Source organism: Bufo bufo, chromosome 9 (assembly GCF_905171765.1).
Source record: "Bufo bufo chromosome 9, aBufBuf1.1, whole genome shotgun sequence".
NCBI lineage: Eukaryota > Metazoa > Chordata > Amphibia > Anura > Bufonidae > Bufo > Bufo bufo.
In genome coordinates this window covers 91,508,439-91,535,397 of record NC_053397.1, presented here as the reverse complement: position 1 = coordinate 91,535,397, position 26,959 = coordinate 91,508,439, and the positions used below count along the sequence as shown (strand labels likewise).

At 43.7% G+C, this 26,959-nt stretch overlaps 1 protein-coding gene across 9 annotated transcripts in view; it reads left to right on the top strand.

The window, feature by feature from the left end:
* Window positions 1-26,959, top strand: part of CFH (complement factor H) — a 1,589,177-nt gene that overhangs the window by 1,389,290 nt on the left and 172,928 nt on the right. Inside the window, exon 25 of one of the 9 annotated variants that reach the window (XM_040407280.1) lies at window positions 3,153-3,335. The exons of the other annotated variants lie outside the window; for them this stretch is intronic. Within the exon in view, the coding sequence (XP_040263214.1) occupies window positions 3,153-3,335 (183 nt within the window). The remainder of the gene's footprint in view (window positions 1-3,152; window positions 3,336-26,959) is intronic. 9 annotated transcript variants of the gene reach the window in all.

Sequence of the window (26,959 nt, the reverse complement as noted above, 5' to 3'; positions counted from 1 at the left end):
TGAGGAGATTGAGAGTCATCCTCCTGATGATGACAGCAAAGTTTTGCCTGTTGGTACCTGCGACACACGCGTTATAAGCATTTTAGACAACACGGATTACTGGTTGTACTGAATACACTGTATTCCCATGCACCTCTTCCACCACAAAAAGGGTATATGGTTGAATCTTCCTTTTCTCATCCTCCTCCTCTTCCATCATATCACCATGCTTATTCGTCGCATATATTGCCCTCACATATATCCCCTTCGCATATAATGTTTTACAGGGTCAGCACAGCTGCACGCCCTTGCATATAATTTTTTACAGGGTCAGCTCACCAGCAGGCCCTCACCTACAATGTTTTACAGGGTCAGCTCATCAGCAGGCCCTCGCATATAATTTTTTAGAGGGTCAGCTCACCAGCAGGCCCTCACATATAAAGTTTTACAGGGTCAGCTCACCAGCAGGCCCTCACCAACAATGTTTTACAGGGTCAGCTCACTAGCAGGCCCTCGCATATAATGTTTTACAGGATCAGCTCACCAGCAGGCCCTCGCATATAATGTTTTACAGGGTCAGCTCACCAGCAGGCCCTCGCATATTATTTTTTTACAGGGTCAGCTCACCTGCAGGCCCTCACCTAAAATCTTTTACAGGGTCAGCTCACTAGCAGGCCCGCACCTAAAATCTATTTACAGGGTCAGCTCACCAGCTGGCCCTCATCTAAATTCTTTTACAGGGCCAGCTCACCTGCAGGCCCTCACCTACAACCTTTTAGGGGGTAAGCTCACCTGCAGGCCCTCACCTAAAATCTTTTACAGGGTCAGCTCACCAGCAGACCCGCACTTAAAATCTTTTACAGTGTCAGCTCACCAGAAGGCCCGCACCCTTTAACAGTGACTTTCACAGTGGACGCCCCTTTAACATTAACCGCCCCTTTAACATACAAACATAGAATGTGTCGGCAGATAAGAACCCATCTGGCCCATCTAGTCTGCCCAATATACTGAATACTATGAATAGCCCTTGGCCCTATCTTATATGAAGGATGGCCTTATGCCTATCCCATGCATGCTTAAACTCCTTCACTGTATTTACAGCTACCACTTCTGCAGGAAGGCTATTCCATGCATCCACTACTCTCTCAGTAAAGTAATATTTCCCGATACTACTTTTAAACCTTTGCCCCTCTAATTTCCTCTTGTAGCAGTTTTTCTTCTTTTAAATATTCTCTCCTCTTTTACCTTGTTGATTCCCTTTATTTATTTAAAAGTTTCCCTTTATGTATTTAAAAGGTCACTGTTAATGGGGCGGCCACTGTGAAAGTCACTGTTAAAGGGGCGGGCCCTGGGAAAGTCACTGTTAAAGGGGCGGTCACTGTGAAAGTCACTGTTAAAGGGGCGGTCACTGTGAAAGTCACTGTTAAAGGGGCGGTCACTGTGAAAGTCACTGTTAAAGGGGCGGTCACTGTGAAGGTCACTGTTAAAGGGGCGGTCACTGTGAAAGTTACAGTTAAAGGGGCGGTTACTGTTAAAGGGGCAGTCACTGTGAAAGTCACTGTTAAAGAGGAGGTCACTGTTAAAGGGGCAGTCACTGTTCAAGGGGTGGTTAATATTAAAGGGGCATCCACTGTGAAAGTCACTGTTAAAGGGGCGGTCACTGTAAAAGTCACTGTTAAAGGGGCAGTCACTGTTAATCGGGTGGCCACTGTGAAAGTCACTGTTAAATGGGCGGTCATTGTGAAAGTCACTGTTATTTAATATAAAATTACAATAAATAAATACCCGATCAACGCCGGGTCATTTGCTAGTAATTGTCTATAAAATGATGGTAGTCTCACATTCGAAGCTCTAGTGGATGGGGAGATATGGTGCCTGAAATTCAAAAGTTCAAAGTATTGTTACCCTTTTGCTTGTCAGTGTGTAACATAATGTGGACACCCCAAAAGCAGTAGTATTAGAACACTTTTTCCCCCCAATTATAGAATCAAGGATTTATAGAATTACTTATCTATAAGACAATATGGACCCCCATATATCCGTAGTATAAGATCGCTTTTGCACCCCAATTAATGACTAAAGGTGTAATAGAATTGATCTCCCTACACTGTCCCTGCGCTGTCCCATAACTCTCCCTATCCAATATTTCACAATTAAAGGCTTTCTTTATCACTGTCCTTATCATCTGTCACTACCTGCACTCAGTTCACAGTAAAATGGTGGAGACCAGGCAGGATGAGAGTTTTATAGGGCTGTGACATCACAGAGGCTGGCTGCACTGCATTATGGGTGATCTCTAATTCCAGGGCTTCTTACTTTCACTTTGTAACACTGGTGGCAACCATTTTAGGAAAAAAATCGATTCATTACCACAAATTGTTGCAAATCAAATTTTTCCTAAATTTAGGATTAAATTTCACATCCTTAGCTTTGATTGGCTTAACACTAGTTAAAACCATCAAACATGCCTTTATCCATCAGTATATTTGCTATTGCTGTTATAGCCTTCAATAGCTTAGGGGGAGTTAGAAGTGAAATATAGAGCAAAAATTCTTAAACATTAACAAAAAGAGAACATATTTTCATAAAAATCAGAGTCCTTAGAGACTAGAGGATATGCCAATTTTCACGACAATTGAAGCAACTTCTTTTTGAGAAGAATTGATTTGGACACATCAATTTTTTGCAAAAATTTGATTATTTGGATACAAATGAATATCAAGAAACTTACTCATCCTTAATTATCAGTCCAGCTAGCTGGAAAAAAATATTTAGTCTTACTTCACACTTCAGTGATTAGGTCAGTGATTTTTCAACAGTGATTCTGAGCTACAATCAGGTGCGGGTCAAAAACACAGAACAGGTGCAAAATGCTAATCTTTCCATTATACCTTATCTCGGTGTAGGCTCTACTTCTGGCTTTGGCTCACAATCATTGATGATTATTTATTATCCAGAATTGTTATTTCATGGACAATATGTTTACTAAAAAGACTTGTGAGGAGATGTGACATGTTCTTATCAAATTACAAAAGTAGAATACTGCAGTTGATGAAGTAATAAGGACAGTTCTGTAAGAAACAGTATGTGATACTAAGGAGAAAACAAATGTTTTATGGTGGTTTGCAATTATATTCAGTTATTACGTTTACTTAATTCTTATTCTGTTTCAGGAACTGGAGAGCAGTGTGGTCCACCACCAACTGTGCAATATGGAGACACTGTGGAGATTAGAAAAGTTGGCTATAGATCTGGTGAAAAGGTGGAATTTAGATGCCCAGAATATTATACTCTTGATGGAAATAATTTTGTCACATGTTTGAATGGTGTCTGGAATGAAGCACCAGTTTGTATAGGTAAGTTCATTCTAATGCATTGCAATGTGTACGCAAATAACATAGAGGAACTGAATTTATATCACTATGGCTACTTTCACATGTGTGTTTTCCTTGGTGGCAGAGGGTCTCAAAACCAGAGGAAAACGCTTCAGTTCGATTTATTCAACTAGCTGTATCAGTTCCAATTCAATGCGGTTGTATTAAATCAAAAACCACCAAACCAGATCCTGCACGAACACCATTATAAATCAATGGGTGAGGGATCCTGCGCCGGATTTTTCCTGTCTGAATTTTTTTTATCAGACACCACTGACTTACATTGCTTGCAGTGCTGGATCTGGCTTGTTCAGTTCTGCAAACCGGACACGAAACCACAGTTTGCAACGGTTTTGTGTCCAGTCACAGAACGCAAAAAACCTGCATTCTGATGCATTCCATTCTGGTTTGGGCAGTTTTGTCCCCAGTGACAATGAACAGGTACAAAACTGAAGCATTTTCCTCCGGTTTTGAGATCCTCTTTCGGATCTCAAACCCGGAAAGGAAAATGCACATTTGAAACTAGCCTATTAGGATTATAGAGATTTTCACCTACAGAATCGGGGTGTGAAATTTTTTTAGTGTTGTATAATAAGAGCAGAGTGGATGAGGTTTCAACAAATTCCATTGACATGTTGCATAGAAAATCCAGAGCTGTATTGACCACTAGGAACTGGAGGTCTAGCGCCTATGGTGCTCCTTGTGAGAAGAATGGGTGCCAGTTACTAGGAACGGGGGAGGGGGATAGACACAATGTAGTCTGCAGAGTGACAAAGAGCTTCTTGCAGTGCAAACTGTCAGAGAAGGGGAAGTCACTGCTGAATAGAAAGCTCTAGGTCTAAGTGCTGTACACTCAACTAGTCCTAACTGTTTTCTGATGGTTAAATTTGTCATAGGAGAGGAAAGCCCTCACCACAATATAGATGAAAACCATGATGTATATATAGACTGGATGAGAATCTTGGTGTGAGCTATGAGTCGTTGAATCTTTGTGCCGCTATCTGTAGCAATAATATGAGTAATTTAGGCATATTTCTGTTTAATAAATGACCACCAAAGTGTATAATTCTCTATCAGCACTGATTTCTGAGAGATTCATTTTATGAAACTAATCTGATGATCAGTTTCTAGGAAGAGGTAAAGGTCTTGACTGGACCTTGGTGAATCGATGGATGTCATATATCACAATTTTTCCAAAGTATTCGATATAGAGATGAGCGAACTACTTAAAATAGTTTCGTGTACGACTGGTCGAATCTTTCAAAAAATGTTATATGTGTCTGAATTGATTTTAACAACTGGTATATGACACTCTGAGGTCTCCTAGGACACATCATTTTATTTTTATTTTTTTATTTTTTTACTTTTGTTCTTTCTCAACCACCTCCATCTTTAACACATTGACGGCAATAGCATTTAATGTGAAAGTCACACTAATTTACCGGTTGTGAGGATTTGCTCTGGTAGGCAGGGTAAGCATACGCAGTACAGAGGCAAAACAAGTTCGTAAATCAAAATGTCAGTGTTTATTCACACAAAAGGCAAAAGAAAAAATGACTCATTCTAGTCTTGGTGTTAATTCACACAATGAAAAGTCCATAGAACAGACACGTCACCTTGCTAGCCGTTTTATCCCCAGCAGTCCACAGCAGGCTTTAGGGGACTTTTTCCCAGCGTGCAGCCCTCATGCGGCTCCCAACCTTCCAGCACAGCACCATGCTTCAGATCCCAAGACAGAGACTCTGCTGCTGAGCCCAGCTGCCTATTTAAAGGACAGCCAGGTGCTGCCAAAACCCGGACCGGCACTTAAACTCCGGTCCGGTATTTGATCTCACCTGGCTGGAAATCAGCCCAGCCGCCCATGTTGGGAGGAAAATACCTGCCTTCCCAAACAATACCCCTTGCTATGTCACACGGTGTATAGCTATGTGTAATTATATAAAACACACTGCATTTGTAATGCTTTTTCTATATTACAGTCGTTCTAAAATTATCCCTTATTGGGGGCAGATGATTTTTAAACACACACTGTGTTATGGGAACAGTGGGCTTTTCTGGGACCAAGCATCCAAAAATGATGCCTTATCGAGCAAGATGTCTTCTTGTATTTATACATACAGAAGTGTTAATTGTTAGAATAAATAGTAGCTTGTTATAAACAATAGTGATGAGCGGCAGGGGTCATATTCGAATTTGCAATATTTTGCAAATATTTTGTAGAATATTCGTCAAAAATTCGCAAATTCACGATTTTTTTTTTTACTCAAAAAATCGGAAAGGTAATGATTGTGTAATATGCAAATTTTCGGAATTCTAATTTTCGGATTCAAATTTTTTATTGTGAATTTTTCAACTTACAACTATTAGACAAAGAAGATTATATCACTATATCAGCTAAATTGCTGTATTCGATTTTTTTCGAATATTCTCTATATTGCTATAACTTCGTTTTTTTCGAATATTCGTAATATTCTAAAACAAGAATATATAGCAATATAGCGAATATTAAAAAAAAACAAATATAGAGCAAAATTCGCAAACACTACTACTCCTAAAGTCAAGTATATTGCAGCCTTCTTATTGGCCCACAAGCTAGAAGCAGTGAGGTATTATGTGTAGTGTTGATCACGAATATTCGAATTTCGAATTTTTATCGCGAATATAGGTACTTCGAAAATAGTTATATATATTTGAAATTTCGAATATTCGCATTTTTCCCGATTTTTTTTTTTTTTTTTTTTATCAGTACACATGATTCATGTGTACTGATAAAAAAAAAAATATAAAAAAAATTCAGGAAAAATTCGAATATTCGAAATTTCGAATATATATAACTATATTCGAAATTTTCGCGAATTTTCGAAGTACCTATATTCGCGATAAAAATTCGAAATTCGAATGTTCGTGATCAACACTAATAAACAAGCCATAAAACAATTTCCCTTATTTTTGGGAGCAGCATAGTACAGTGTGGATGTGGGAAAGGTAAGGGCTAAGGTGTGTACAGATAATAGTGGCATGTGGTAATAAATAGTAGTGGCAGAAGTAGCAGCACAGCATGGAACAGACAAGGCAGTAGATGCATTTTCAGCTGTTTAGGGGTAGTAGTAGTAGTAGTAGCAGTGAAAACTGTGTAAGGGAAATGGTAATGACAGTAGGGGGAATAGCACCTGCAGCGGTGGTGGCAGCATCAGCATCCATACAGTATAGAACATGATGGTAGGTAAGCAAACAGAGGCAGTGGCAGGATGGGGCTGGCAATAAATAGCCACCATCAGCAATAGCAGGTCTACTTATCGGCATCAACCGAGGGTGTGTGAAAATCCTTAAAGGGGTTCTGCAGTCTTTTTAAACTGATGATCTAACCTCTTTCAAGCGCTTTTATGCCAGCCCAGCATTAGTAGTGTCAAAGTGACAACTATATATAGTTTGGGGTAAACAGATGGTAGCTGGTGGTTACAAATAGCCTGTTTAAAAATATTTTGCTCTTTCCGAATTTTTAAAATAAAAAAATGGCAAAAAAATCCTGTTTTGGTGACAGACAACTTCAGTCTTCTGATCTGTAAAATGGTGCCTGTCATTTCAAGTGATTCATGAGGGATGAAGTACAAAAGTTTCCGATTTGCCAAAATTTCAGGAAAGCTGTGAAAATTTGTAACATATTTTTGCAGAAAAAAAATCTATATTGTCCTAGGTTTGCTGTAGTTGATATATACAGAATATATCACTTATATATATATATATATATATATATATAAGAGTTTCTGTCTAGACATCTATCTGTCTACCTGCATTAGTCAATAGAAGCCAGCAAGCCTTTCACTTAAATCCGAACTGCCATCAACATGTCCCTTATTTGCCAATAGAAGCTCACAGGTTGCCATAACAATTGATCACAGGTTTTAGCAGTTCACAAGTCCTTAAATATTCAGTCATATGACGTATGATGGCACAACTACACTGCTACATGCATAGGGGGCAGAGACCACTATTAAACGGATGGGCGCTGTGGAGTTCAATGATAAAGGGGCGGGGACTGTGGAGGTCACTGTTAAAGTCACTGTTAAAGGGGCGGGTACTGTGGAGGTCACTGTTAAAGGGGCGGCCACTATGGAGCTCACTGTTAAAGGGGCGGCCACTATGGAGGTCACTGTTAAAAGGCTGGTCAATGTTAAAGGGGCAGGCACTGTGGAGGTAACTGTTAAATGGGCAGATACTGTGGAAGTCACTGTTAAAGGGGCAGGCACTGTGAAGATCACTGTAAGAGGGCGGCCACTATTAAAGGGATGGGAAATGTGGAGGTCAATGTTAAATGGGCGGACACTGTGGAGGTCACTATTAAAGGGGCAGGCACTGTGGATGTCACTGTTAAATGTGCGGTCACTGTTAAAGGGGCGGGCACTGTAGAGGTCGCTGTTAAAAAGGAGGGCACTGTGGAGGTCACTGTTAAAGAGGCAGGCACTGTGAACATCACCGTTAAAGGGTGGCCAGTATTAAAGGGACAGGCAATTTGGAGGTCAATGTTAAAGGGGCGGACACTGTGGAGGTCACTATTAAATGGGCAGGCACTGTGGATGTCACTGTTAAATGGGCGGTCACTGTTAAAGGGGCAGGCACTGTGGAGGTGACTGTTAAAAAGGAGGGCACTGTGGAAGTCACTGTTAAAGGGGCAGGCACTGTGGAGGTCACTGTTCAAGAGGCGGTCACTGTAAAAAAGGGGGGCATTGTGAAAGTCACTGTTAATGGGGCGGACACTGTTAAAGGGATGAGAAATGTGGAGGTCACTGTTAAAGGGGCGGGCACTGTGAAGGTCACTGTTAAAGGGGCAGCCACCATGAAGGTCACTGTTAAAGGGGTGGTCAATGTCAAAGGGGTGGGCACTGAAAGGTCAATGATAAAGGGGCGGACACTGTGGAGGTCACTATTAAAGGGACGGGCAGTGTGGAAGTCATTGTTAAAGGGGCAGGCAATGTGGAAATCACTGTTAAAGGGGCGGGCACTGTTAAAAGGGCAGGCATTGTGGAGGTCACTGTGAAAGGGACGGGCACTGTGGAGGTTACTGTTAAAGGGGTGGGCACTGTTAAAGGGGCAGGCACTGTGGAAGTCACTGTTAAAGGGGCAGGCACTGTGCAGGTCACTGTTAAAGATGAAGTTACTGTTAAAGGGGCGGGCACTGTGGAGGTCACTGTCAAAGGGGCGGTCACTATTAACCTCCTCAGGACCGCCGCACGCAGGATTGCGTCCTGGCGGCGGCCCTGTAATTCCTCCTGGACGCGCCGGCGCGTTGCATCAGGAGTTCGTCACCAGCCTGCCAGCCAATGATCGTCGCTGGCAGGTTGGTGACTTTTAAAAAATCGAATCAGAAGCCATTTAACACCTTATATTTATAAATATCTAATATTGTTCTGGGGCTAAGTGTAGTGTTTGGTGTGTACTCACAGTGATGTGTGCTCCTCTGCAGGGACCAACCGACGAAAAGGACCAGCAGAGGAGCACACATCACTGTGAGTACACACCAAACACTACACTTAGCCCCAGATCACCACCCATCACCCCAATTAACCCCTTGATCACCCCTGTCAATCACTAGTGAAAGGGAAAAAAGTGATCAGTGTAAACTGTCACTTTTATTTCCCACTAGTATTGACTGTTAGGTTTAGATTAGTTTAGGCCCCTTTGTTAGGTAGTTAGCGTCAGTTAGCGCCCAGCCCACCGCACTGCAGTCACTGATTCGCTGATTAGCGTATCGCTAATCAGCATTGGTACTTTTATAGTATCTGTAAGTGATCAGAACTGATTACAGTCAGATCTATAATAGTATTAGTGTCACCTTAGTTCGCCCTCCACCCAAAACGCAGTGTTTGCCCGATCAGGCCTGATCGGTCGCCCACACGTGCGTTCACCCACGCCCGCCCCGCCGCAGTGACAAAAAATGTATTAATTTTTTTATCACTGCACAATCACTTTACAAGCGCTGCGGCGCAAAAAAAATAAATCAGTTTTGATATTTTTTTATCAATTGCAGCGGCTTCCGGTACTTCGCTAGCCTCCCATTTGTAAGACAGGCTTGCTTTTTTTCTTGGGGAGTCTCAGGGAATACACCCTAAATTTAGTTGACCAAATGGCAAGGAAGGGGTATTCTTCTGAAGAGGCCTACAGGCTTCTGACCCAGTCGGATGAGGAATGGGAACCCTCATCTGACGAATCCAGCGGGTCAGAATACGAACCTGTAGAAAGCAGTGGCAGTCTGACCCAAAGTTCGGACGAGGAGGTTGAGGTCCCTGATACCACCAGGCATACCCGGCCCCGTGTTGCTAGACCACAGGTTGCGCAGGATCCGCTTCAAGGGCAGCAGAGTGGGGCTGGCGCTGTTGGATTACGTGGTGAGGCATACACCAGCAGCGCAGCACATCCTGGACCTAGTACCAGCCCTGCCGTAGAACATGGTGAAGTGGCGAGTACCAGAAGGGCAGTTGAAGCTGGTATGGTGGCACGTGCAGTAGTTTCCCGTCGGAGCCACCGCACAGACAGGCCCGTAGAGCCTCTAGAGTCCCTGAGGTGCTGGCAAACCCTGATTGGCAGCCCCCAACTTCAGCTGCACCAGTAGTTCCCCCTTTCACCGCCCAGTCTGGAGTTCAGGTTGAGACAGCTCAGATCGGATAGGCACTGGGGTTTTTTGAGCTGTTCTTGACTGCGGAGCTCTTGGACTTAGTCGTGGCAGAAACAAATCGGTATGCCACTCAATTTATAGCAGCCAAAACCCGGGAAGCTTTTATGCCCAGTTTTTCCGGTGGAAACCTGTCCAAGTTTCCGAATTTAAAACTTTTCTGGGCCTTCTCCTCAACATGGGCCTGACAAAAAAGCATGAATTGCGGTCATATTGGTCCACGAACCCAATTCATCACATGCCCATGTTCTCTGCTGCCATGTCCAGGACACGATTTGAGACCATCCTGCGTTTCCTGCACTTTAGCGACAACAGCACCTCTCGTCCCAGAGGCCACCCAGCTTTTGACCGGCTCCACAAAATTCGGCCCCTCATAGACCACTTTAACACCAAATTTGCAGATTTGTATACCCCTGAGCAAAACATCTGCATAGTCGAGTCCCTTATACATTTTACCGGGCGCCTTTGCTTCAAACAATACATCCCAAGCAAGCGCGCCCGGTATGGGGTCAAATTGTATAAGCTCTGTGAAAGGGCCACAGGCTATACGCACAAATTTCAAGTCTATGAGGGTAAAGATCAGACCCTGGAGCCGGTCGGTTGCCCTGACTACCTGGGGAGCAGTGGGAAGACAGTCTGGGACTTGGTGTCACCCTTATTTGGCAAGGGGTACCACCTGTATGTGGACAATTTTTACACAAGTGTGCCCCTCTTCAGGCATTTGTTTTTAGAACAGATTGGCTGCTGTGGCACCGTGCGACCTAGTCGTCGGGGCTTCCCCCAACGGCTCGTTACCACCCGTCTTGCAAGGGGAGAGAGGGCTGCCTTGTGTAACGAATAACTGCTCGTGGTGAAATGGAGAGACAAGCGTGACGTTTACATGCTCTCCTCCATTCACGCAGACACGACAATCGAAATTGAACGAGCAACTGGAGTCATTGAAAAGCCCCTCTGTGTCCACAACTATAATTCGCTCATGGGAGGGGTGGACTTCAATGACCAAATGTTGGCTCCTTATTTACTTTCCCACAGGACCAGATGCTGGTATAAGAAGGTGTCTGTATATTTAATTCAATTGGCGATGTACAATAGTTTTGTTCTCTACAGTAAGGCTGGGAGAACAAGATCCTTCCTCAAATTTTAGGAAGAGATCATCGAGAACCTCCTGTATCCAGGAGGTTCCGTGGCCCCAACCACTAGTGTAGTGAGCCGTCTACACGAGCGACATTTCCCCAGTGTCGTTTCTGGTACCTCAAACCAACCGCCACCCCGAAAAAAATGTTGTGTCTGTAGCAGGAGTGGAATAAGGCGTGACACCCGCTGTTTCTGTTCTGACTGCCCTGACCACCCTGCCCTATGCTTAGGGGAGTGTTTCCGGAAGTACCACACACAGGTACACTTAGCATAGGGATTGCGTTACACAGGAGAGGCACACAGGGCTCTTAGGGCACTTTCACTCACAGCTGCTGCAAACCTCTTCTTTCACCTGGTACAAAGTGCATAATGTACTTTGCCACATCTCTGGGCGATTTGCGCCTTGCACATTGTCCCATGGGGAAGGATAGGTTTGTCCTTTAAAAGGTAAAAAAAATAAAATAAAAATCACAGGTAAGCAAAATAGTTAATGTTCCAAAAGTTCAAAAAAGTTTTTAAAAGTTAATATTCTGTTTCAAATGTTATTTAAAGTTAATGTTAACCCCTTCCCAACCGCAATCTGTATATATACGTGATAGCTGCACATACCCCGTGCAGCTACCACGTGTATAGACGTCAAGCCAGCTCTTTAATCCAAGCGCTGCAAAGCGCTTGGATTAAAGGCTTCTGCCCCTGCACTGCTGCTGTCACGGACAGCATACAGTCTAGTAATGCAAGCAAGGGACCAATCAGAGTGGCCCCTTGCCGGCAATCGATCCGATTGGTTAGTCTGTGCAGACTAACCAATCGGATCGCGGCAGTGTTAAAATGCCGGTTTCAGGCTCTGATCTGCGCTCTGCAGATCAGAGCCTGAAATCAGGTAATGTGTAATGAAGCCCCCCATCTGTGCCCCCGATCTTTGCCCCCTTCCTGTGCGCCTCCAACCTCCCCACCCTTCCTGTGAGCCCGGCCTCCGATGCGATCCCCGCCCCCCCATCCATTTTCTGTACCCCTGATCCAGTCCGCCTCCTCCCCCCCATGCATGAGACCCCCTACTGGCCATGCCCCCCCTTTACAGCGCTGCCCCCTATCTGTGCCTTCTGCCCCCGATGCGGTCCCCCTGCTTTATTTGATGTCAGCGGCTCCATTCCTGAGCCGCCGATATCAGCAGCGAGTGTCAGCTGTATGCTGACACTCTGCTGTAACCCCTTAGATGCCACGGTAGTGGCATCCATGGGGTTAATAGAGGGAGGGGGCTCCTTCTCTCAACAATTGGGGCTGCTGCGCTGTGATTGCAGCGCCCGATGGTTGCCATGCAACCGGACGCTTTGCAAAAGCGCCTGGTGTTGCCATCTACAGGACATTTGATAGTATTGTACTTTGCAATGCAAAAGCATTGCAAAGTATAGTACAGCCATCAGCCCCACTGGATATTCAAGATCCAAGTGGGACTTGATAAAAAAAAAAATGAAAATAATAAAAGTAAAAATAAATAAATAAATAAAAATGTAATTTAAAAAAATAAATTGCCATTTTCTATAATTTTTTTTAAAAAAAACTAGACATATTAGGTATCACCGCGTCCATAACGACAGTCTTTATAAATATATCACATGATCGACCCTGTACGATAAACACCATAAAAGATAAAAACTGTCAAAAAAGCCATTTTTGTCACCTTACACCACAAAAAGTGCAACACCGAGCGATCAAAAAGGTGTATGTCCCACAAAATGTTACCAATAAAACCGTCACCTCATCCCGCAAAAAATGAGACCCTACATAAGAAAGTCGCTCAAAAAATAAAAAAACTATAGCTCTCAGAACACGGAGACACTAAAAAAATCATTTTTTAATTTCATAACCCCTCAGATGAACACTGTAAAAAAGAAAAATGAAAAACAGTGCCAAAAAGCTATTTTTTTTCACCTTACATCACAAAAAGTGCAACACCAAGCGATCAAAAAGGCATATGCCCCCAAAAATAGTACCAATAAATCTGGCACCTTATCCCCCAGTTTCCAAAATAGGGTCACTTTTTGGGAGTTTCTACTGGATGGGTGCATCAGGGGGGCTTTAAATGGGACATGGCATCTAAAAACCAGTCCCGCAAAATCTGCCTTCCAAAAACCATACGGTGTTCCTTTTCTTCTGCGCACTGCCGTGTGCCCGTACAGCAGTTTACGATCACATGTGGGGTGTTTCTGTAAACCGCAGAATCAGGGTAATAAATATTGAGTTTTGTTTGGGTGTTAACCCTCGATGTGTTAAAGAAAAAAATGTAAAAAAAATTAAAATCTGCCAAAAAAGTGACATTTTGAAATTTATTCTCCATTTTCCTTTAATTCTTGTGAAACAGCTAAAGGGTTAACAAAGTTTGTAAAATCAGTTTTGAGTAACTTGATGGGTGTAGTTTCTACAATGGGGTTATTTATGGGGGTATCCACTATGTAATCCCCACAAAGTGACTTCAGACCCGAACTGGTCCTTAAAAAGTGGGTTTTAGAAATTTTCGTAAAAATGTTAAGAATTGCTTCTAAACTTCTAAGCCTTGTAACATCCCCAAAAAATAAAATGACATTTCCAAAATGATGCCAACATAAAGTAGACATATGGGAAATGTTAAGTAATAAATATTTTACGAGGTATCACTTTCTGTTTCAAAAGCAGAGAAATTGGAATTTTGAAAATTGCAAATTTTTCTAACTTTTTGGTAAATTTGGGATTTTTTCATAAATAAAGGTGAAATATATTGACTCAAATTTATGACTATCATGAAGTACAATGTGTCACGAGAAAACAATCTCAGAATGGCTTGGATAAATAAAAGTGTTCCAAAGTTATTACCACATAAAGTGACACATGTCAGTTTTATAAAATTTGACCTGGACACTGGGGCATCAATGACCCTTGGTCATGAAAGGGTTAATAAATTTATTGCGTTGCGGCCTGTTTTTTTGTTTTACCTTCTAGGTGGACCAACCGATGAACCAGCTGCAGCACTGATGTGCATTCTGACAGAAGCATTGCGCTGCTGTCAGATTACACAAAAGTCTGTGTATGCGGCGCTGCAAGACGAGATTTCTCCTCTGCAGTAAAAAAAGATACGTTTGCCGAGGCAAACGTATCCTGGCAAAAATCCCGGCAATGATTTATTCATCCACATCGATTGATGTGAAAGGAGAAATCGGGTTTGCCAGGGCATACGGGCTGAGTGGGTTTGGATGTTGGGCAGAGCTTATATGTCCTGGCAGACACCTTTTCCCTTCCTTTTTTTTTTTTTGGCAGAGATTTTTTCATCCACATTGATCGATGCGAATAAAGAAATCTGTGCCATTCATTTTTTTACCTGTATGCTCAATATAAGGAGAATAGCAGAAACTCCTAATGCTGGCCATACATGTAATAATTGCGGAGACCCTCAAATGCCAGGGCAGTACAAACACCCCACAAATGACCCCATTTTGGAAAGAAGACACCCCAAGGTATTCGCTGAGGGGCATATTGAGTCCATGAAAGATTGAACTTTTTGTCCCAAGTTAGCGGAAAGGGATACTTTTTGAGAAAAAATAATAAAAAATCAATTTCCGCTAACTTGTGCCAAAAAAAATGGAATACCTTGGGGTGTCTTCTTTCCAAAATGGTTTCACATGTGGGGTATTTATACTGCCATGGCATTTTAGGGGCCCTAAAGCGTGAGAAGAAGTCTGTAATCCAAATGTCTAAAAATGCCCTCCTAAAAGAAATTTGGGCCCCTTTGCGCACCTAGGCTGCCAATAAGTGTCACACATGTGGTATCACCGTACTCAGGAGAAGTTGGGAAATGTGTTTTGGGGTGTCTTTTTACATATACCCATGCTGGGTAAGATAAATATCTCTGTCAAATGACAACTTTGCATAAAAAAATGGGAAAAGTTGTCTTTTAGAGAGATATTTATCTCACCCAGCATGGGTATATGTAAAAAGACACCCCAAAACACATTGCCCTACTTCTCCTGAGTACAGCGATACCACATGTGTGCCACTTTTTTGCAGCCTAGGTGGGCAAAGGGGCCCAAATTCTAAAGAGCACCTTTAGGATTTCACAGGGCATTTTTTACACATTTGGATTTCAAACTACTTCTCACGCATTAGGGCCCCTAAAATGCCAGGGCAGTATAACTACCCCACAAGTGACCCCAGTTTGGAAAGAAGACACCCCAAGATATTTCGTGAGGGGCATGGTGAGTTCATGGAAGTTTTTATTTTTTGTCACAAGTTAGTGGAATGTGAGACTTTGTAAGAAAAGAAAATTAATAATAAAAATCATCATTTTCCGCTAACTTGTGCCAAAAAAAAAAAAATTCTAGGAACTCGCCATGCCCCTCACGGAATACCTTAGGGTGCCTTCTTTCCAAAATAGGTCACTTGTGGGGTATTTATACTGCCCTGGCATTTTAGGGGCCCTAATGCGTGAGAAGTAGTTTCAGGAGAAGTAGGGCAATGTGTTTTGGGGTGTCTATTTACATATACCCATGCTGGGTGAGATAAATATCTCTGTCAAATGACAACTTTGTATAAAATATATATAAGCTAATATATAAAGCTGAGTGTATGTGTGTATGTCCGCTAAAGGAATCCGTACCGTCGCATTTACAATCACAAAATTTGGCATACGGGTACATCAGGTGTCCGGGCAGGTTTTAGACCAGGTCTCAGCTCTCTAGGACGTACTGTTCCTGAGATATTCCCAAAAAATGCATTAAAAGCTTGGTCACATGACCCTTATCAGCCAATAGAAGCTCGTAGGTCCTGCAGCCTCTACATACAGTTTTATTCCAGGTTTCCATAACAACCCAACCATTTTTTTTCACTGCTGTAGGAGAGCTTTAACCACCTCCGGACCGCCTAACGCAGGATCGCGTTCCGGAGGTGGCAGCCCTGCGCACAGTCACGCATATATGCATCATCTCGCGAGACGCGAGACTTCCTGTGAACGCGCGCACACAGGCGCGCGCGCTCACAGGAACGGAAGGTAAGAGAGTTGATCTCCAGCCTGCCAGCGGCGATCGTTCGCTGGCAGGCTGGAGATGTGTTTTTTTTAACCCCTAACAGGTATATTAGACGCTGTTTTGATAACAGCGTCTAATATACCTGCTACCTGCTCCTCTGGTGGTCCCCTTTGTTTGGATCGACCACCAGAGGACACAGGTAGCTCAGTAAAGTAGCACCAAGCACCACTACACTACACTACACCCCCCCCCCGTCACTTATTAACCCCTTATTAGCCCCTGATCACCCCTAATCACCCCTGATCACCCCATATAGACTCCCTGATCACCCCCCTTTCATTGATTACCCCCCTGTCATTGATCAACCCCCTGTAAAGCTCCATTCAGACGTCCGCATGATTTTTACGGATCCACTGATAGATGGATCGGATCCGCAAAACGCATCCGGACGTCTGAATGAAGCCTTACAGGGGCGTGATCAATGACTGTGGTGATCACCCCATATAGACTCCCTGATCACCCCCCTGTCATTGATTACCCCCCTGTCATTGATTACCCCCCTGTAAAGCTCCATTCAGACGTCCGCATGATTTTTACGGATCCACTGATAGATGGATCGGATCCGCAAAACGCATCCGGACGTCTGAATGAAGCCTTACAGGGGCGTGATCAATGACTGTGGTGATCACCCCATATAGACTCCCTGATCACCACCCTGTAAAGCTCCATTCAGATGTCCGCATGATTTTTACGGATGCACTGATACATGGATCAGATCCGCAAAACGCATCCGGTCGTCTGAATGAAGCCTTACAGGGGCATGATCAATGACTGTGGTGATCACCCCCCTGTCATTGATTACCCCCCTGTAAAGCTCCATTCAGATGTCCGCATGATTTTTACGGATGCACTGATACATGGATCGGATCCGCAAAACGCATCCGGACGTCTGAATGAAGCCTTACAGGGGCATGATCAATGACTGTGGTGATCACCCCATATAGACTCCCTGATCACCCCCCTGTCATTGATTACCCCCCTGTCATTGATTACCCCCCTGTAAAGCTCCATTCAGACGTCCGCATGATTTTTACGGATGCACTGATAGATGGATCGGATCCGCAAAACGCATCCGGACGTCTGAATGAAGCCTTACAGGGGCGTGATCAATGACTGTGGTGATCACCCCATATAGACTCCCTGATCACCCCCCTGTCATTGATTACCCCCCTGTAAAGCTCCATTCAGACGTCCGCATGATTTTTACGGATGCACTGATAGATGGATCGGATCCGCAAAACGCATCCGGACGTCTGAATGAAGCCTTACAGGGGCATGATCAATGACTGTGGTGATCACCCCATATAGACTCCCTGATCACCCCCCTGTCATTGATTACCCCCCTGTCATTGATTACCCCCCTGTAAAGCTCCATTCAGATGTCCGCATGATTTTTACGGATGCACTAATAGATGGATAGGATCCGCAAAACGCATCCGGACGTCTGAATGAAGCCTTACAGGGGCGTGATCAATGACTGTGGTTATCACCCCATATAGACTCCCTGATCACCCCCCTGTCATTGATTACCCCCCTGTAAAGCTCCATTCAGATGTCCGCATGATTTTTACGGATGCACTGATAGATGGATCGGATCCGCAAAACGCATCCGGACGTCTGAATGAAGCCTTACAGGGGCGTGATCAATGACTGTGGTTATCACCCCATATAGACTCCCTGATCACCCCCCTGTCATTGATCACCCCCCTGTCATTGATTACCCCCCTGTAAAGATATCAATTGACACAACCAAGATAAGGGTTTTGGTCAGACCGATGCTATTTAAGTAGGCTAAACCCTAAAGTCCAAAAGAATAATCACAAAATGGGTAGCTTTATTAATACTTAACATTTATTTATTTAAAAGTTAAAATAATAGGCCCTTGATGTATAGAAAAAATCTAGACTGAGTGCAATTAAGATATTGCATACAACTCTCTGTTGGCATGCCAACACAGAGAGAAAAGATGGACCAAAAAAGGAGGAAGGGACAGATATATTGATAGGTTGAGAAGAGAGGATGCGTAGTAAGAGGGACACACTGCTGAGTCTCAGCCCTAGATGTCCCTTATCCTAACTCCTCAACACACTAAAGATCTATCCCAACCCTAATTAGCCCTACCTAGACCTGGACTGCCCAGCTTTGTCCAAAAGATAGAATGTGGTCCCTATTTCTAGAGAATAGCATACCGGATCAGATAAAGGAGGGCAGTATATAAAAGACTGACAAACAAAAATGATATATATATGTGTATATGAGAAAACCTATATACATTGCGATGAATGAGCTATATAGGTACAGTGCTCAGGGATCAATGGTAGGTCCTAAGTTGATAAAGAGCGTCCCATAAATACATATATGACACAACCTATAAAATTTGTGATAAATAAACTCAATAGGTACAGTGCTCAGGGATCAATGGTAGGTCCCAAGTTAATAAAGAACGTCCCGACGCGTTTCCTTGAAGGTTAACAAATCTTCAGGGGACTACAATCTTTAAATGTATTGGTCACAAAATTTGACTGAATTGTATGTGTCACAAGTTCTGTCAAATATTTAAATTTCTGCAAGAGGTAGCTCTCAAGTATCCAGAGCAATAGCCACACTAATGATACACAGAAATATTGTCATTTGACCAGAAAGGACTCAAAGGACCCCCCCATGACCACCTGAATTCAGGGTCATAGACACAATGGTTACCAAGTAGCTGGGTCTAGAATCATTTCGGTTAAAAGACATTCAAACTAACACGTGACCACCTATTTGAGGGTCACTAGTTTGATTCATCAATCAGCAAAAATAATAAAGTGACTATCAGTTCAAAAGTCAATCATAAGACATGGTATAACAGATAGACCACCAGTTTAAATAAAATCCAGGTCTAAGACAATACAATATGACCTGAGTTGCACTCTGTAAAGCTCCATTCAGATGTCCGCATGATTTTTACGGATGCACTGATAGATGGATCGGATCCGCAAAACGCATCCGGACGTCTGAATGAAGCCTTACACGGGCGTGATCAATGACTGTGGTTATCACCCCATATAGACTCCCTGATCACCCCCCTGTCATTGATCACCCCCCTGTCATTGATTACCCCCCTGTAAAGCTCCATTCAGATGTCCGCATGATTTTTACGGATGCACTGATAGATGGATCGGATCCGCAAAACGCATCCGGACGTCTGAATGAAGCCTTACACGGGCGTGATCAATGACTGTGGTTATCAGCCCATATAGACTCCCTGATCACCCCCCTGTCATTGATCACCCCCCTGTCATTGATCACCCCCCTGTCATTGATCAACCCCCTGTCATTGATCAACCCCCCTGTCATTGATCACCCCCCTGTCATTGATCAACCCCCTGTCATTGATCACCCCCCTGTCATTGATCACCCTCTGTAAGGCTCCATTCAGACATTTTTTTGGCCCAAGTTAGCGGAATTTTTTTTTTTTTTTCTTACAAAGTCTCATATTCCACTAACTTGTGTCAAAAAATAAAATCTCACATGAACTCACCATACCCCTCACGGAATCCAAATGCGTAAAATTTTTTAGACATTTATATTCCAGACTTCTTCTCACGCTTTAGGTCCCCTAGAATGCCAGGGCAGTATAAATACCCCACATGTGACCCCATTTCGGAAATAAGACACCCCCAGGTATTCCGTGAGGGGCATATTGAGTCCATGAAAGATTGAAATTTTTGTCCCAAGTTAGCGGAACGGGAGACTTTGTGAGAAAAAAATTAAAAATATCAATTTCCGCTAACTTGTGCCAAAAAAAAAAAAATTCTATGAACTCGCCATGCCCCTCATTGAATACCTTGGGGTGTCTTCTTTCCAAAATGGGGTCACATGTGGGGTATTTATACTGCCCTGGCATTCTAGGGGCCCCAAAGCGTGAGAAGAAGTCTGGGATCCAAATGTCTAAAAATGCCCTCCTAAAAGGAATTTGGGCACCTTTGCGCATCTAGGCTGCAAAAAAGTGTCACACATCTGGTATCGCCGTACTCAGGAGAAGTTGGGCAATGTGTTTTGGGGTGTCATTTTACATATACCCATGCTGGGTGAGAGAAATATCTTGGTCAAATGCCAACTTTGTATAAAAAAATGCAAAAAGTTGTCTTTTGCCAAGATATTTCTCTCACCCAGCATGGGTATATGTAAAATGACACCCCAAAACACATTCCCCAAATTCTCCTGAATACGGCGATACCACATGTGTGACACTTTTTTGCAGCCTAGGTGGGCAAAGGGGCCCATATTCCAAAGAGCACCTTTAGGATTTCACAGGTCATTTACCTACTTACCACACATTAGGGCCCCTGGAAAATGCCAGGGCAGTATAACTACCCCACAAGTGACCCCATTTTGGAAAGAAGACACCCCAAGGTATTCCGTGAGGGGCATGGCGAGTTCCTAGAATTTTTTATTTTTTGTCACAAGTTAGTGGAAAATGCTGATTTTTTTTTTTATTTTTTTTTCATACAAAGTCTCATATTCCACTAACTTGTGACAAAAAATAAAAAGTTCCATGAACTCACTATGCCCATCAGCGAATACCTTGGGGTCTCTTCTTTCCAAAATGGGGTCACTTGTGGGGTAGTTATACTGCCCTGGCATTCTAGGGGCCCAAATGTGTGGTAAGGAGTTTGAAATCAAATTCTGTAAAAAATGACCTGTGAAATCCGAAAGGTGCTCTTTGGAATATGGGCCCCTTTGCGCATCTAGGCTGCAAAAAAGTGTCACACATATGGTATCTCCGTACTCAGGAGAAGTTGGGGAATGTGTTTTGGGGTGTCATTTTACATATACCCATGCTGGGTGAGAGAAATATCTTGGCAAAAGACAACTTTTCGCATTTTTTTATACAAAGTTGGCATTTGACCAAGATATTTATCTCACCCAGCATGGGTATATGTAAAAAGACACCCCAAAACACATTCCTCAACTTCTCCTGAATACAGAGATACCAGATGTGTGACACTTTTTTGCAGCCTAGGTGGGCAAAGGGGCCCATATTCCAAAGAGCACCTTTCGGATTTCACAGGTCATTTTTTACAGAATTTGATTTCAAACTCCTTACCACACATTTGGGCCCCTAGAATGCCAGGGCAGTATAACTACCCCACAAGTGACCCCATTTTGGAAAGAAGAGACCCCAAGGTATTTCGTGATGGGCATAGTGAGTTCATAGAAGTTTTTATTTTTTGTCACAAGTTAGTGGAATATGAGACTTTGTAAGAAAAAAAAAATAAAAATAAATCATCATTTTCCGCTAACTTGTGACAAAAAATAAAAACTTCTATGAACTCACTATGCCCATCAGCGAATACCTTAGGGTGTGTACTTTCCGAAATGGGGTCATTTGTGGGGTGTTTGTACTGTCTGGCCATTGTAGAACCTCAGGAAACATGACAGGTGCTCAGAAAGTCAGAGCTGCTTCAAAAAGCGGAAATTCACATTTTTGTACCATAGTTTGTAAACGCTATAACTTTTACCCAAACCATTTTTTTTTTACCCAAACATTTTTTTTTTATCAAAGACATGTAGAACAATAAATTTAGAGCAAAATTTCTATATGGATGTCGTTTTTTGTTGCAAAATTTTACAACTGAAAGTGAAAAATGTCATTTTTTTGCAAAAAAATCGTTAAATTTCGATTAATAACAAAAAAAGTAAAAATGTCAGCAGCAATGAAATACCACCAAATGAAAGCTCTATTAGTGAGAAGAAAAGGAGGTAAAATTCATTTGGGTGGTAAGTTGCATGACCGAGCAATAAACGGTGAAAGTAGTGTAGGTCAGAAGTGTAAAAAGTGGCCTGGTCTTTCAGGGTGTTTAAGCACTGGGGGCTGAGGTGGTTAAAGGAAGTCTATCACCAGGATAATTTCTATTGAAATAAAGCCATGGCCTAATAACACTTAGTACCTTATTTCAAGATGTGCCTTTGTTCCAGCAATAGATGTTTTTATCCTTTGAAATCTAGTTTATTTGGTATGCAAATGAGCCAGTAAGTGCCCAGAGGGGCATCACTCTTGCAGGAAGGCACCTAGACACGCCCCCTACCACAATGTGTCCACCATCAAAAGACTTCAAACCCCGCCCCCAGGCCCCGCTGAGCCACGTCTTTTATCTGGTTAGGCCACTCCCCCTACCACTCCTGAGCCAACGTGGATTAAAAAAATGAAGGTAAAAATCTACTTCTGTCAGCTGCAGGGCTGGGAGGGAGGGTGACTTTCTCCCTGCAACTTCCACTCAGACAGTACAATACTGCTATCTTAGAGTGAGCTGTTCAAAAGGACATGCCCCCTATCCAGTTACGCCACACCTCCTCCCACTCAGCCGACTGAGATTTAAAAATTGAAGTTAAAAATCGACTTCTAGGCCTCGCTAAGCCACGCCCTGATCTGGTTAGGCCACCCCTCCTCCACTGCTCAGCCGACAGGGATTGAAAAAATGAAGGTAAAAATCATCTTCTGTCAGCTGCAGAGGTGGGAGGGAGGGTGACTGTCTCCTTGCAGCTCACACTCAGACAGTATAGTGCTGCTGTCTTAGAGTGAGCTGTTCAAAAGGACACGCCCCCGATCTACTAAAGGCCACTGTTAAGGGGGCGGGCCCCTGTGGAGGTCACTGTCAAGGGGGTGGTATGCTGTGAAAGTCACTTTTAAAGGGAAAGGCTGCTGTAAAGGTCAAAGTTAAGGGGGTGGGCTGCTGTGGAGGTCCATTTTTAAGGGACGGGGCATTTTGGGGGGTCAGTGTTAAGGGGTGGGGTGCTGTAAAGGTCACTGTTTTGGGGGCAGGGTGCTTTCGATGTTACTGTTATAGTGGATAGTGTTGATATCTTTTAATGACACACAAACAATAAATGAAATAGATTAAATATACCCGAGCGAAGCCGGTCCCTTCAGCTAGTGTGTGTATATATACAGTCCTGATCAAAAGTTTAAGACCACTTGAAAAATGACAAAAAATCATATTTTACATTGTTGGATCTTAACAAGGTTCCAAGTAGAGCTTCAACATGCAACAAGAAGAAATGAGAGTGAGACAAAACACATTTTGAGCATTAAATTAATTGAAAATAACGATTAAACTGAAAGGGGCTGTTTTTCAGCTGATCAAAATTTTAGGACCACATGCCTTTAAAAGGCCAAATCTGTGCAAAAATGTGGATTCATTGTCATTTTCTGTCAGGTAGTCACACGTTGTGTTGGCAAAGGCAAAAAAACTCTCCCTTTTTGAACGTGGTCGGGTTGTTGAACTGCATAAGCAGGGTCTCTCACGGCGTGCCATCCTGAGGGTTATGGAACAAAAAAGTCATGTGGAAGACCCCAAAAAAATTTATCAGCACTGAGCCGGAGGATCCAGTTGGCTGTCTGTCAAGACACTGGACGATCCTCGACCCAAATGAGGCCCTTACTGGTGCTGACTGAAGCCCCATAACTATCAGACGGCATCTGAGACTGAAGGGCTTCAAAAACAAAAAATGTCTTCAAAGACCTCGTCTCCTTGAATGCCACAGAACTGCTCGTTTGGACTTTGCAAGAGAGCACCAAACATGGGACATTCAAAGGTGGAAGAAAGTTTTATTCTCTGATGAGAAAAAATGTAACCTTGATGGTCCTGATGGTTTCCAACATTACTGGCATGACAAGCAGATCCCACCTGAGATGTTTTCTACGCGCCACAGTGGAGGGGACGCCATAATGGTCTGGGGTGCTTTTTCCTTCAGTGGAACAATGGAGCTTCAGGAAGTGCAGGGGCGTCAAACGGCCGCTGGCTATGTCCAGATGTTGCAGAGAGCATTCCTCATGACTGAGGGCCCTTGTCTGTGTGGTATCGACTGGGTTTTTCAACAGGACAATGCTACAGTACTCAATGCCCGCAGGACAAGGGACTTCTTCCAGGAGAATAACATCACTCTTTTGGCCCATCCTGCATGTTACCCTGATCTAAATCCAATTGAGAACCTTTGGGGATGGATGGCAAGGGAAGTTTACAAAAATGGACAACAGTTCCAGACAGTAGATGGCCTTCGTGCGGCCGTCTTCACCACTTGGAGAAATGTTCCCACTCACCTCATGGAAACGCTTGCATCAAGCATGCCGAAACGAATTTTGGAAGTGATAAACAATAACGGCGGAGCTACTCATTTCTGAGTTCATGTTTGGAAGTTGGATTTCTGTTGTGGGGAGGTTTAGTTTTTTTTTGGAGGTGTGGTCCTAAACTTTTGATCAGCTGAAAAACAGCCTGTTTCAGTTTATTCGTTGTTTTCATTAAATTGAATGCTCAAAACGTGTTTTGTCTCATTCCCATTTCTTCTTGTTGCATGTTGAAGGTCTACTTGGACCAACCCAAAAACAAAAACAATAACCCCAAAGAAAAGTGGGAGACACACATATAAAATATATGTAATTTATTAAGACATGTTCAAATAACAAACACTATATGAGACATAAGGCACAAGTGTACAGGAGGGGGGGGAGACCTCATGTAAGGAGGTCAGATACAACCTCTCTCCCAAACACCCAGCTGGCAGGGAAAAAGAGGTCACAGCCCTAGGTATATATCAGCATGAATATTGTGAGAACTGTAGGTTCACTCAAAATAACATTTACTGGTATGTATGTTCAGGGCCGTCTTTAATGTTGATTGGACCCTGGGCAAGAATTTACTTGGGCCCCCTGGATCCCGCCCCCCCACTTTGCTGTACTTGCTATACAGCAGCACTTACCTGTCACGTCTAGAGATGAGCGAACTTCTGTTTTAAGTTCGGCGTCTAAAGTTCGGCTTCCGGTTAGCGGAGGATCCCGATATGGATTCCGAATTCCGTTGTGGTCCGTGGTAGCGGAATCAATAATGGCCATTATTGATTCCGCTACCACGGACCACAACGGAATTCGGAATCCATATCGGGATCCTCCGCTAACCGGAAGCCGAACTTTAGACGCCGAACTTAAAACAGAAGTTCGCTCATCTCTAGTCACGTCCAGTGCCTCCGGGTGACATCTCCTCTGTCATCATCTTCTCTGTAGATCTTCTCTCTCATCATCTTCTCCACTCGGTCTGGACAACTTTTCTCAGCCGCCTCGTCTCTGCAGAGTGTGACACACAGACATCTTACCTTCCTCACATTCTATCATTATACCCCAACTGGAGTCCCCACAGTGTTATCCTACTGCTTGCTGTACCCCCCCCCCAGGGGTGTAGCTATAGGGGGTGCAGAGGTAGAAGCCGCTACCGGGCCCAGGAGCATGAAGGGGCCCAAAGATACTTGTGTCGCATAAGAAGACACACAAAGCACTGAGGGAAGGGGCGCCCAAGCTGAACTCTTGCACCGGAGCCCATGATCCTTTAGTTACACCCCCTGCCCCCCCTCCCAATACCCCCAAATACTATCCTGAAGAAACATTACTGCCCCCCATAGTAATAGTGCTCCTCATAGTCCCACCAATAGTAATTCCCTTCTAGAGTGTCCTCATTAGTAACACTGCCCCAACCGTGATAATGCTCCTCAACAATGCCCCCATTATTAGAAGAGCCCTCCCATATTAATAATACCCTCACAGAGCCCCCCAGTAGAAATAAGGCCCCCTATTGTTCCCCCAGTGGTAATAAAGCTCCCTACAGACCCCTCAGTAGTAATAAGGCCCCCATAGTGTGCTTAGTAGAAATAAGGCGGATCTATAAGACCCTCCTATAGAGCCCCCAGTAGTAATAAGACCGCCTATAATGTCCCCTGGATCTGCAGTGCCCCCTGCAGTTATAATCCTCCCTCCACCATACAGTCCCATGTAAATAACATCACCTCCTCCCCAGCCGCCTCCAACGCACAATCCCATGTAAGCATCACCCCCTAAGGCTACTTTCACACTTGCGTTCGTGCGGATTTGTCCTGTACTTGTACAGGACGGATCCGCACCGATAATACAAACTAATGCATCCGTTCAGGACCGATTCGTTTGTATTAGATTTGAATTTCTAAGTCCCAATACGGATCCATCCTGACTTACATTGAAAGTCAATGGGGGACGGATCCGTTTACAATTGCACCATTTTGTGTCAATGCAAAGGGATCCGTCCCCATTTACTTACATTGTAAGTCAGGACGGATCCGTTTGGCTCCACAAGGTCATGCTTGCAGCATTTTGGGGTCCGCCTCCAAAACGGAACGGGGGGCCGTACGGAGCCGAACGAATGCATTCAGAATGGATCTGCATCCATTCAGAATGCATTGGGGTTAAACTGATCCATTTGGGGCTGCTTGTGAGAGCCTTGAAACGGATCTCACAAGCGGATCCCCAAACGCAAGTGTGAACGTAGCCTAAACATTAAGTCCCATGTACATAAACATCATTCCCCCCTACCATCCATTTTCAACATACAGTCCCATGTAAATAACATCACTCCCTCCCCCAGCCACCTCAAGCACACAGTTCCATGTCAATAACATCCCTCCCTTCAGCCCTAACATACATCCCAGTTAAATAACTACAACTCCCAGCATTGCTCTGCCTCTCCCTTCACTTACCTCTCCAGTCCTCATATACAGACATCAGCATTAGGCTCCTTCCCCTCTTCACTCCGGTCCAATCCTGCACTGGTCACATGATGGTGACATCATCCAGGTCATCCTATCACAGCCTGTTTTGCTGATCACATGACCTGTGATGTCACCACAGGTCCTTCACCTCTACACCCAGTGTATTAGATTCAATTGTATTGCCGTTCTGTGTACGGCAATAC